Source organism: Hypanus sabinus, chromosome 2 (assembly GCF_030144855.1).
Source record: "Hypanus sabinus isolate sHypSab1 chromosome 2, sHypSab1.hap1, whole genome shotgun sequence".
NCBI classification, from domain to species: Eukaryota; Metazoa; Chordata; class Chondrichthyes; order Myliobatiformes; family Dasyatidae; genus Hypanus; species Hypanus sabinus.
In genome coordinates this window covers 175,152,365-175,163,687 of record NC_082707.1, presented here as the reverse complement: position 1 = coordinate 175,163,687, position 11,323 = coordinate 175,152,365, and the positions used below count along the sequence as shown (strand labels likewise).

Genomic DNA, 11,323 nt, shown 5'->3' with positions numbered 1-11,323 from the left:
AGGGTCTCCTTGGTACTTTCACTCTAACCTTTGCCACTGAACAAGACACCGAATGAGCTCAAAGAACAGCACTCCATTTTCCAACTTTGCAAATGACACTGTTGAACGATGAATTCAAAGGTGTCAGACAACTAGTCTTTCCATTCCTAAATCAACATTTGGTCTTTAGTCTCATTGCAGATTTAGCTTCTCCTACTTTTAGCTCCTCCAGATACAATTTTACTACCTTTTTGCACAGTTAATTGTTTCATCAGACTTGGACACCACTCTATTTTGTTCCAACTGTTATCTTCACCTTCCTCTGCAACTTAAAACTTGTTTCATTTCTAACTTTCCTCTGTCTAATAAAAGGCTATTGACCTGAAAACATATGCAATCTGTGGAATAGTTCAAGCATTTTCTGTTTTATTCCTGCTTTCCACCATTGGCAGTATTTTGCTTTTGGACTGCTCTTCATTCATATCACATTCAAATAAAATTTCCAAATAATACATTCATAGTTAGCTTGCTTCACACTGTGGTTCATTAAGTTCTGATGCAGGATTATCAATCTGAAATATTAACTCTTTGATTCTATAGTGGGTGTTTTACCTGCCGACCAATTCCAGCATTTTGTTTATTGGGATTCAGCAAGGAATGGGTCCTTACAGCTCTGTGAGCTGTGCCACTCAGCAACCCCAGATTTAACTCTAGCCTAATCATGGGACAATTTACAATGACTAATTAACCCACTAACTGGTATGTCTTTGGACTGTGAGAGGAAACTGAAGCACCCAGAGAAAACCTCATGCATCCCACAGGGAGAACGTAGAGATTTCTTACTGATGACGTTGGAAGTTATTCCAAACTCTTGACACCCTAAGTTGTAATAGAATTGCACTAAGCACTATGCTACTGTGGCACCCAAATATTTTCAGGTTGTCAACTTGTTTTTCTTATTCCTCTTCAGGGAAGATGGATAATACCAATAAGCTATCAACCCTGGATAAGATTTTACTGAAACTAGGTAAGAGTATTCAATTGATGCCTTACATGCTTCTCTCAGGGCACCCAGTGAAGAACTTTTGAAGCTGATTACTGTTCTTATCTAGAAAAAGTTGTAACCAGTTTGTATATGGCAGGTGTTATTACCATACCATAATAATTAATCTGCCTTTTAGTAATGTGGATTGACAGATAAATATTTGCAAGGATACTGCTGATAACTTCTCTGCTCTCTCAGATTACTGCCACCTGCTCTTTTTACATCCATTCCAGAAAGAACCTGTCTAAAGTCTTATTCAAAAGGCAGTGCTGCCATTGCAGTATACCTTCACTGTTGGAATGTTGGGCAAGATTTTTGTGGTGGAGTAGGTTACAATCTCATAATATTCTGACCTGAGGAAAATGTGCTCCCATAAAAGGAAGCAGAATAATACTCTTCCACTGATTTTAAAGTATGCTATTCATATTTGAATCTTTTGATTCTTAGTATTTAAATGATTCATTATGTTAATTTGGCAGTATTTCAGGTGAATCAGAGTTCAGAACGGCAAAAAGGAATTAAGGAACAGATTCAGAGTAAGTTTTATTTCTGCAAATGCCAATACAAATAAAAATGACTGTAAGGATAACTTATCTGATTTAAGGATCTAAGTAAGAAACTTTGCTCAACAAGTGTATGGGGAGCATTCTAACCTTCTGGGTGATGTATTTTTCCAACCAAAAGCTCTAAATCCATTGTAATGCTTTGGTCTCTTGCTGAGCAAAGTTCCAAATATGGAAATTACCTTGTTTAGCAACTTGTGAATGACATTTATAACATTTTCTAATGCTGGCATAATTTGGAACCTAATGCCAAAGTAGAAAACTGTTAATTTTTTTTTTGTTTTTTATTATTACCTGAGCATTGTCAATGAACAAGGGATTATTTTAAATTTTACAGAATTGACTTTAGTAATGTGGAAATAAAGACCCAGGTAATTAATCAAAAAATAAAATGCTGAATATTATGAAATGATGGTAACTACTGTATATCAAAGAAAAAAGTAAAAGAATGTTTTTATTAGAAATTCTTCAACACCTACAACCTTAACACTCATCCAATCAATGAGTGAAGTAAAATCACTCATCTAATAAGTGTAAGCTAAGTACATCTGCAAATTGGCACTGAAACATAAATTCATAAATTTTGAAGATACTAACTTTGGTTCTATGCAACTGAAATGATTTTATTTAAGCATTATAAGATAAAACAGATTCTGTTGTGCTTCAGACCAAATTAGTAAATGATATGAACAAACTTTGAGTTTCTATTTTGTGTTTTTTCTAGTATATTCAGAAAACATATTAAAAAAGCGACAACAAATTGACGACTTACAAGTGAAAAGTAGCCAACTTGATGATGAAATTAATCGAATGCAGAAGATAAGTACACATGCCATAGAGAACATTAAAGTGTAAGAATTTTTCAAATTGAAATAAAACAAATGCTTATGGTTCATCTGATGTTAATATCTGATGAAATATTGACTTTATTTCTTGCATTCTTCACATACACACGAGGAGTAAAAATGTTTATATTATGTCTTTGCCTAAATGTACAATGTACAATTTATAGTAATTTGTACAACAAGATGGTCAATATAGCATAGAAATACAGTTGTATCAGCATGGATTAATCAGTCTGATGGCCTGGTGGAAGAAACTGTCCTGTAGGTCCTGGCTTTTTATGCTGCAGTACCGTTTCCCAGATGGTGGAGTGACTTGAGTCCACAGTGATCCTCTGGGCCCTTCTTACGCACCTGTCTCTGTAAATGTCCTGAAGAGTGGGAAGTTCACATCTACAGATATGCTGGGCTGTCTGCACTACTCTCTGCAGAGTCCTACGATTGAAGGAGGTACTGTTCCCATATCAGGCAGTGATGCAACCAGTCAGTATGCTCTCAATTGTGCCTCTGTAGAAAGTCCTTAGGATTTGGGGACCCATACCAAACTTCTTCAGCCATCTGAGGTGAAAGAGGTGCTGTAGTGCTTTTTTCACCAAACAGCCAGGAAGAACAGACCACATGAGATACCAAGGAACTTAAAGCTGTTCACCCTCTCAACCCTAAATCTATTGATGTCAATAGGGATTAGCCTGGCTCCATTCCTCCTGTTGTCCACAACCAGTTCCTTTGTTTTTGTGACGTTGAGGGAAAGGTTGTTTTCTTGACACCACTGTGTCAGGGTGATGACTTCTTCTGTGTAGGCTGCCTCATTATTATTTGAGATTAGGCCGATCAGTGTAATGTCGTCAGCAAATTTAATTAACAGATTGGAGCTGTGGGTGGTGACAGTCAGCATATACAGAGAGTAAAGGACAGGCCTTAGGACACAGCCCTCAGGGGCACCTGTGTTGAGGGTCAAAGGGGCAAAGGTGACAGAACCCACTCTTACCACCTGCCAGCAATATGACAGGAAGGCCAGGATACAGCTGCACTGAACAGGGTGAAGGCCAAGGTCTCTGAGCTTCTTGTCAAGCCTGGAGGGAATTACAATGTTGACTGCTGAACTGTGGTCCAAGAACAGCATTCTCACGTAAAAATCCTTCTTCTCCAGAAGTGTAAGTACTGTGTGTAGAGCTGTGGCTATTGTGTCATCTGTCAATCAGTTGTGTGGGTAGGTGAATTGTAGGTAACATGCTGCAAATGTCCTTGACTAGCCTCTCAAAACATTTGCTTATTATTGAGTTGAGTGCAACAGGACAGCAGTCGTTCAGACATGGTCATTTTAGGTACAGGGTCAACGGTGGATGTTTTGAAGCAGGAGGGCACTCTACACTGTCTGTAAACACATTTGCCTGTTAAGCTGCACACATTCTGAGTACTCGCCCTGGGATGTTGTCTAGTCCCACAGCCTTGTGAGTGTCCACTCGTTGGAAACACGTACTTCAGCCTTAGAATTGACCAAGGTGCAGGTCGTTTCAGTGGCTCTCCTCGGGAGCTCAGTATTGGCGATATCAAACTGAGTGTAAAAATGATTTAACTTCTCTGGGAGAGAGGTAGCAATGTTGATAGACAGACAGACAGACAGACAGACAGACAAACATACTTTATTGATCTCGAGGGAAATTGGGTTTCGTTACAGTCGCACCAACCAAGAATAGTGTAGAAATATAGCAATATAAAACCATAAATAATTAAATAATATTAAGTAAGTCATTCCAAGTGGAAATAAGTCCAGGACCAGCCTATTGGCTCAGGGTGTCCGACATTCCGAGGGAGGAGTTGTAAAGTTTGATGGCCACAGGCAGGAATGACTTTCTATAACGCTCAGTGTTGCGTCTCGGTGGAATGAGTCTCTGGCTGAATGTACTCGTGTGCCTAACCAGTACATTATGGAGTGGATAGGAGACATTGTCCAAGATGGCATGCAACTTGGACAGCATCCTCTTTTCAGACACCACCATCAGAGAGTCCAGTTCCACCCCTACAACATCACTGGCTTTACGAATGAGTTTGTTGATTCTGTTGGTGTCTGCTACCCTCAGACTGCTGCCCCAGTATGCCCCAGATAGCACCACTATGCTTAGCTTTGAAGTCTGCGATGGTGTGCAGACCTTGCCATGTGCTGCGTGTGTCATTGGTGGAAAGTTGTGTCCGAATCTTGTCCTTACATTGTAATTTCGCTGCCTTGTCGACTTTGCATAGATCGTAGCTGCATTTCTTGAGTTCCTGTTAGTTACCGGCACTATAAGCTCTATCTTGCAATGGTAAGTGCTGCTCACATGGAATTACTGATCCAGGTTTCCTGGTTTGGGTAGACATACTCCGATTTTTGGGGGACAACATCCTCGATACACTTCAGGATGAAACTTGTGACCCTATCTGTGAACACGGAGACATCCACATCACAAAAGACATTACAGTTGATGTGATCAAAGCAGTCCTGTAGCATGGAGACTGATTGGTCAGACCAACAGTGCACGGTTTTAAATATGGGCACTTCTTGTTTCAGCTTCTGCCTCAGCAGAAGCAAGATGGAGGAGTGATCCGACTTTCCAAATGGCGGACAGAGGAGCGCTTTGTATGCATTGCAGAAGGGAAAGTAGCAGTGGTCAAGTATGCCATTTTCCCGTGTGCTCACTTTTTTATTCCAGGGACAATAACAAAATAATCATAGTGAAATACTAGCTAAGTAGTAAATACCACAATAATTATGTGCACCGTTAATGAGTCCATTGTTATGATGGGAGGGATTATATGAAAACTTTGAACTCAAATGCTCTAGCAAGAATGAATGAAGGATTTAAATCCGGATAATAAAATCAAACATTGTTCACTATCCTGCAGTTCCAATTGTCTAAAATATGGAAATATTAAGAAGAGGGTTGACTTAGAATTTGTAACCATGAGACAATGGGCAGTCATGGAATATAAACAACGTCACTAATATCCTTCAGGGAAGGAGGCAGTAATCTATACTCATTCTGACATACGTGACCCCCCTGACCTACCATTATGGTGGGTTCTTAACTGCCTCCTCAAGTTGTTGATGATCTTTTCAAATACTGCTCACTGGACAGCAAATTTTTTCTCAAAAGTATTGCTTCCTCAGAGACTTTTTATGCTTATGATGGACTGCTTGAATCTGAACACAAATATAACTCAGGCTACTTGTATTACGTAGAGATTTGGAGAAATATGAAGTTAACTTTTATTGAATATAATGTATTTAATTGCATAACAATGCTGATGCTTAGCAATTGTTCAACTAAGCTAAAAATGTTTTGTTGATAATTTTCATTTGTACTCGTGTCTGAGGCGAACAACTGCTTAAGTGTCCAACAATAATCGGCCAGAATTGATGGATTCCATTTGCCCTGATACTCTCTCCATGTCGGCAATGACCTGATGAAACCTTTCACCATGCTCGTCACTGACAGTGCCAAGATTTGCAGGAAGAGGTCTAAGAAGGAATGCAGAAAATTAATCTTTAGTGACATGTTGCACTTCATGGTTTTGTATGCTTGAAGCATGTTGTCAACCAGCTTCTTGTAGTTTGGTGCTGTGTAGTTGCCAGAAGATTTTCAACAACATCCTTGAATGCCTTCATGCAATTTTCTCCAGTCTCACAATATTGCCTTCCTTAATCTTGGCATCAGTTATTCTGGGAAACATCTGTCTCAAATATCGAAATCCTTCAAGGAAACTTTTGTGCCTGATGACAGCACAATCCATCCTTAAAGTCCTGAACCCAGTAATTCTGCTTTTGGCTTTGACATACCCAAGTCTGACTAGGTCATTTAACTCAGATTGAGTAATCAATGAGGCTCACTTGGCATAAGGGTTCAAAATGTGTATCAGTATCAGTGTTGTTTTCCATTCATGGATCATGCATCATGGCATCTTCTCTGCTGGCTTTGGTACTGGAAGACTATCATTATGCTGCATGGCTGAAGGGAGTTTGGGGTATTCAATAGAGTTCTTGTTTTTACTGGATTCACCAGGCACACTGGTCAGACAGACTAACACATGATCTGTCTGGTCTCACCATATAATTGAGACAGTAAATGGAATTGACTTCCGAGTACCTCTGAGCCAAATTCTAAGGTCGACAGCAATGTTGCACAACAAATGTGAGGACTCCAGGTTTTGTCTTGGTAGCCAATTTTACTCCCAAAGTAGAGGTCATAGGCTTTCTTAATAAAAGGAGTTGTACTCCATCTTTGACATTTAAGTGTATGATCACCACAAGTATAGCAGAAAATATTGCGGCTATTGCAACATTGGTGAGACATTTTGCTATCACAAATACTCCTGGAAATACAATGACTTTATTATTATGAATACACACCATATGCTGTGCAGATAGAGCAGTGCACATCAACATGATCACAAACCAATATACACATAAATGCAATGCATAAAATGGTGTGTGTGATGCCTTTACAGCCTTTCTGAACCTGTCCAGCCATGCAGCACCTTGCCTAAGCACGCCTGGACAAAATAAAAACCTTTTCAGCTTACCATAGAACCATAGAACAGTACAGGCCCTTCAGCCCTCCATGTTGTGCTGATCCATATAATCCTTAAAAAAAGTATTAAACCCACACTACCCCATAACCCTCCATTTTTCTTTCATCCATGTGCCTGTCCAAGAGGCTCTTAAATACCCCTAATGGTTTAGCCTCCACCACCATCCCTGGCAAGTCATTCCAGGCACTCACAACCCTCTGTGTAAAAAACTTAACCCTGATGTCTCCCCGAAACTTCCCTCCCTTAATTTTGTACATATGCCCTCTGGTGTTTGCTATTGGTGCCCTGAGAAACAGGTACTGACTATCCACCCTATCTATGCCTCTCATAATCTTGTAAACCTCTATCAAGTCCCCTCTCATTCTTCTATGCTCCAAAGTCCCAGCTCTGCTAACCTTGCTTCATATGACTTGTTCTCCAAACCAGGCAACATCCTGGTAAATCTCCTCTACACCCTCTCCATAGATTCCACATCCTTCCTATAATGTGACCAGAATTGAATACAATACTCTGTGTGGTCTCACCAGAGATTTGTAGAGTTGCAACATGACCTCTCTACTCTTGAACTCAATCCCCCTATTTATGAAGCCTAGCATCCCATAAGCCTTCTTAACTACCCTATCAACCTGTGCAGCGACCTTGAGAGATGTATGGATTTGAACCCCAAGGTCCCTTTGTTCATCCACACTCTTAAGTAACTGACCAATTATCCTGTACTCAGTCTTCTGGTTTGTCCTTCCAAAATGCATCACCTCACACTTGTCCGGACTGAACTCCATTTGCCATTTTTCTGCCCAACTCTGCAGCCTGTCTATATCCTCTTGTAACCTTCGACTACCTACAGCTCCATCCACAACTCCAATCTTTGTGTCATCCGCAAACTTACTCACTCATCCTTCTGACTCTACATCCAGGTCATTTATAAAAATCACAAATAGCAGGGGTCCAAGAACAAATCCCTGTGGCACTCCACTAGTCACCTACCTCCAGGCAGAATACTTTCCTTCCACAACTACCCTCTGCTTTCTTCCTTTAAGCCAGTTTTTTAATCCAAACAGCCAAGGTTCCACTTATCCCATGCCTCATGACTTTCTGGATGAGTCTCTCATGAGGGACCTTGTCAAATGCTTTGCTAAAGTCCATGTAGACCACATCCACTGCCCTACCCTCATCAATTTCTTTTGTTACCTCTTCAAAAAACTCAGTCAGGCTCGTGAGGCTTGATCTTCCCTTCACAAAGCCATGTTGACTATCCATGAGTAGACTGTACTTCTCCAAATGCTCGTAGATCCTATCCTTAAGAATCCAATATGGGCAACATTCTAATTGACTGAAATATAAATTGAATCAACAAATATAAACAATTTCAAAGGAATGGTAGATGATAGGGAAATTTTGTGGTGATTTTCATGCTCAGCAACCCATAAGGCACACCCAAAAGTATTCAGGAAGCAAAATCTTTGTTGTCCAGTGTAATTGTACAAGTGTGTTGAGGCTTCGTTACTATTGAGCATAATTTTGACTATTCAAATTAACACATGAAATGAAGTTTTCTGCCCAAGTAGACGTCTTTATCTTCCCACTGGCTAAAGCTTTACTACCCCCTGTCAATCACTAAACCAATTTCTGTGAGACCTGCAAATGTCTCCATTTTGGACTGGTGTTTAGTGTCTCAGCCATTAGTTTATGTGGCAAGAAGCAAGGGCGTAATACTGAGACTTGCAGAACCTATTTTTAACAATATTCTATATGAAAAGCCTCCATCAACCTTTACTATTTGTGTCCTACCAAAAAGCCAATTTTAAATCTAATTTGACATTCTATCTTGAATCCCTTAGGCTTTTGCTTTTTAATTAGCGTGTTATATGGACTTTGTCAGAAGTATTACAAAATTCCAGGACAGCTACATCAAACACACTTCTCTTATCAACATGCAAAACCCTTGAAATCTATCTCTGCTTCTATGTTTATCCCATCAATATTTCACACTCTTCCTCTTTAAGTCCAACATTGCTATTGTCCTCATTTTTGTGAAAACTTCTTACCTAAGCTGCTTGCACTCATTTATGGCTGGAGTCCTGACTTCTGGCCACATGCTGCATAATGTCCAACAGTAATAATGAAGGAATAAGCCTTATGCTAGGATATTTTACTGAGAATGAATGTTATTATTGTCACAGAAGGTTGAAGTAACAGCAAGTGAACATAGCTACTAATGGCATCCTTCTTCTAGATGGAGCTGGCACCAGAGAATGCTACCCAGCAACTGCCCATGAATTTGGATTTAACTCCTATCAATTTGTTTTCAAAACCATGGTGGCAGCAGAAATATTGTAATTAGAAACCCCTCACTGTACCCCTCTATACACACCACAGCAGGAAATCTCCTTTATTTGATTGTGCTGATGAGACTATAAGATATAGGAGCAGAATTAGGCCATTTGGCCCATCAAGTCTGCTTAGCTATTCAAACATGGCTGATCTTTATTTTTCCCTCCTCAGCCCCGCTCTGCTGGCCTGCTCACTGTAACCTTTGATGTTGTGGCCAATCAAGAACCTATCAATCTCCACTTTAAATACACCCAAGGACCTGGCCACCACAGCTGCCTGTGGTAACAAATTCCACAATTCACCACCCTCTGGCTAAAGAAATTTCTCTGCATCTGTCTTAAATGGATGCCCTGCTATCTTGAGGCTGTGACCTCTTGTTCTAGACTCCCATGGGAAACATCTTTTTTACATCTACTCCATCAAGATCTTTCAACATTTGAAAGATTTCAGTGAGAATCCCCTCATTCTTCTAAATTCCAGCAAATATACACCCAGAGTTATCAAATCTTCATGGTATGATAATTCTTTTGTTCCTGTAATCATGCTTGTGAACCTCCTCTGAAACCTCTCATGCTGGCACATCTTTTCTTAATCCAAATCTGTTCACAATACTCATGGTGAGGCCTCACCAGTGTCTTATAAAGCCTCAGCATCACATCTTTGTTCTTGTGTTCTAGACCTCTTGAAATTAATCCTAACATTGCTTTTACCTTCCTCACCACCAACTCAACCTGCAAGTTAACCTTTAGGGTGTTCTGCACAAGGACTCCCAAGTCCCATGGCATCTCAGATTTTTGGATTTCCTCCCCAGCTGGAAAATAAACTGCACATATATTTCTTCTACCAAAGTGCATGACTATGCATTTACCAACGTTGTATTTCATTTGCCACTTTCTTGCCCATTCTCCTAATCTGTCTAAATCCTTCTGCAGCCTTCCTGTTTCCACTACCTGCCTCTCCATCGATCTACGTATCATCTGCAAACTTGGCAACAAAGCCATCTATTCCATCATCATAATGTATCTAATAATATATCTGAGGAGCCTTAGCTTGTTTGCTTCTTCCCAACAAGGAAAATTAATTTGCGAATAGGAAACTGGGATTCATTTTTACCAAAAATTTGAATGTCAGGTATAATTGATATTTTGACTCATTATTTGAGATACAGCCTATTACAGTGGTATCATTTGCAAACCTAACAATGGATTAGAGCAGAATCTGGCTATGTGTGTGAGTATATAGAGAGTATATAGAGGGTACAGTCGGAGGCCAAGATAGCATCCTTGAGGGACACTAGTGTTGAGAGTAATTGTGGCAGAGGTGTTGCCTGTTCAAATCAAGGATTCTGTTATAAAAGGAGGTGTTGGGGTAGTAGATCTCTCGATGTCTAAGGGCCACCCAGTGTGGACTCATCAATGTCTTGTATCATTGTAGTAAAGGTTAACTTGATTATTGTGAATTATTTCTGAATTGTTCTGCCACAAGAAAGCAGCATCAATCATCAAATACCCCAGATATTCAGTCCATGCTCTCTTCTTGCTGCTACCATTGGGCAGTAGTTACAGAAGCTTCAGGTCCCACTCCGCCAGGAACCATTAATACAGTGCAACCATCAGGATCCTGAACTGGCATGGATAATTTTAATCACCACTGTACTGAACTAATTCTACAACATACAGACTCACTTTAAAACTCATTTTCTCAGTATTACAGTATATTTCTTACTTGCACAGATCGTCTTCTTTTTCACATTGGTTGTTTGTCAGTCTCTCTGTTTATATGCCTACAAGATGGTGAATCTTAAACTAGTACTGTATATGGTAACATAGGTATATAAATTTACTTTGATAATAAATTTACTTTGAACTGAACATCTGTTCTTTGGATTAGGTGGAAGCCAACGTGTTTATTCCTAACACAGCATGAAGAAAATTTTCAGAAGCAGCTTGTAGAGCAGCGTGCTAGCACAATGAGAGATAAGTAAGCAATGTAGA

General features: G+C 39.8%; 1 protein-coding gene across 1 annotated transcript in view; it reads left to right on the top strand.

Moving 5' to 3' along the window:
- Positions 1 to 954: 954 nt before the first annotated feature.
- The window catches only part of LOC132404043 (protein SIX6OS1-like), a 55,533-nt gene continuing 45,164 nt past the window's right edge, over positions 955 to 11,323 (top strand). The window contains exons 1-4 of the mRNA XM_059988019.1: positions 955 to 1,006; positions 1,504 to 1,560; positions 2,312 to 2,438; positions 11,220 to 11,309. Coding sequence (XP_059844002.1) covers positions 955 to 1,006; positions 1,504 to 1,560; positions 2,312 to 2,438; positions 11,220 to 11,309 — 326 coding nt within the window. The remainder of the gene's footprint in view (positions 1,007 to 1,503; positions 1,561 to 2,311; positions 2,439 to 11,219; positions 11,310 to 11,323) is intronic.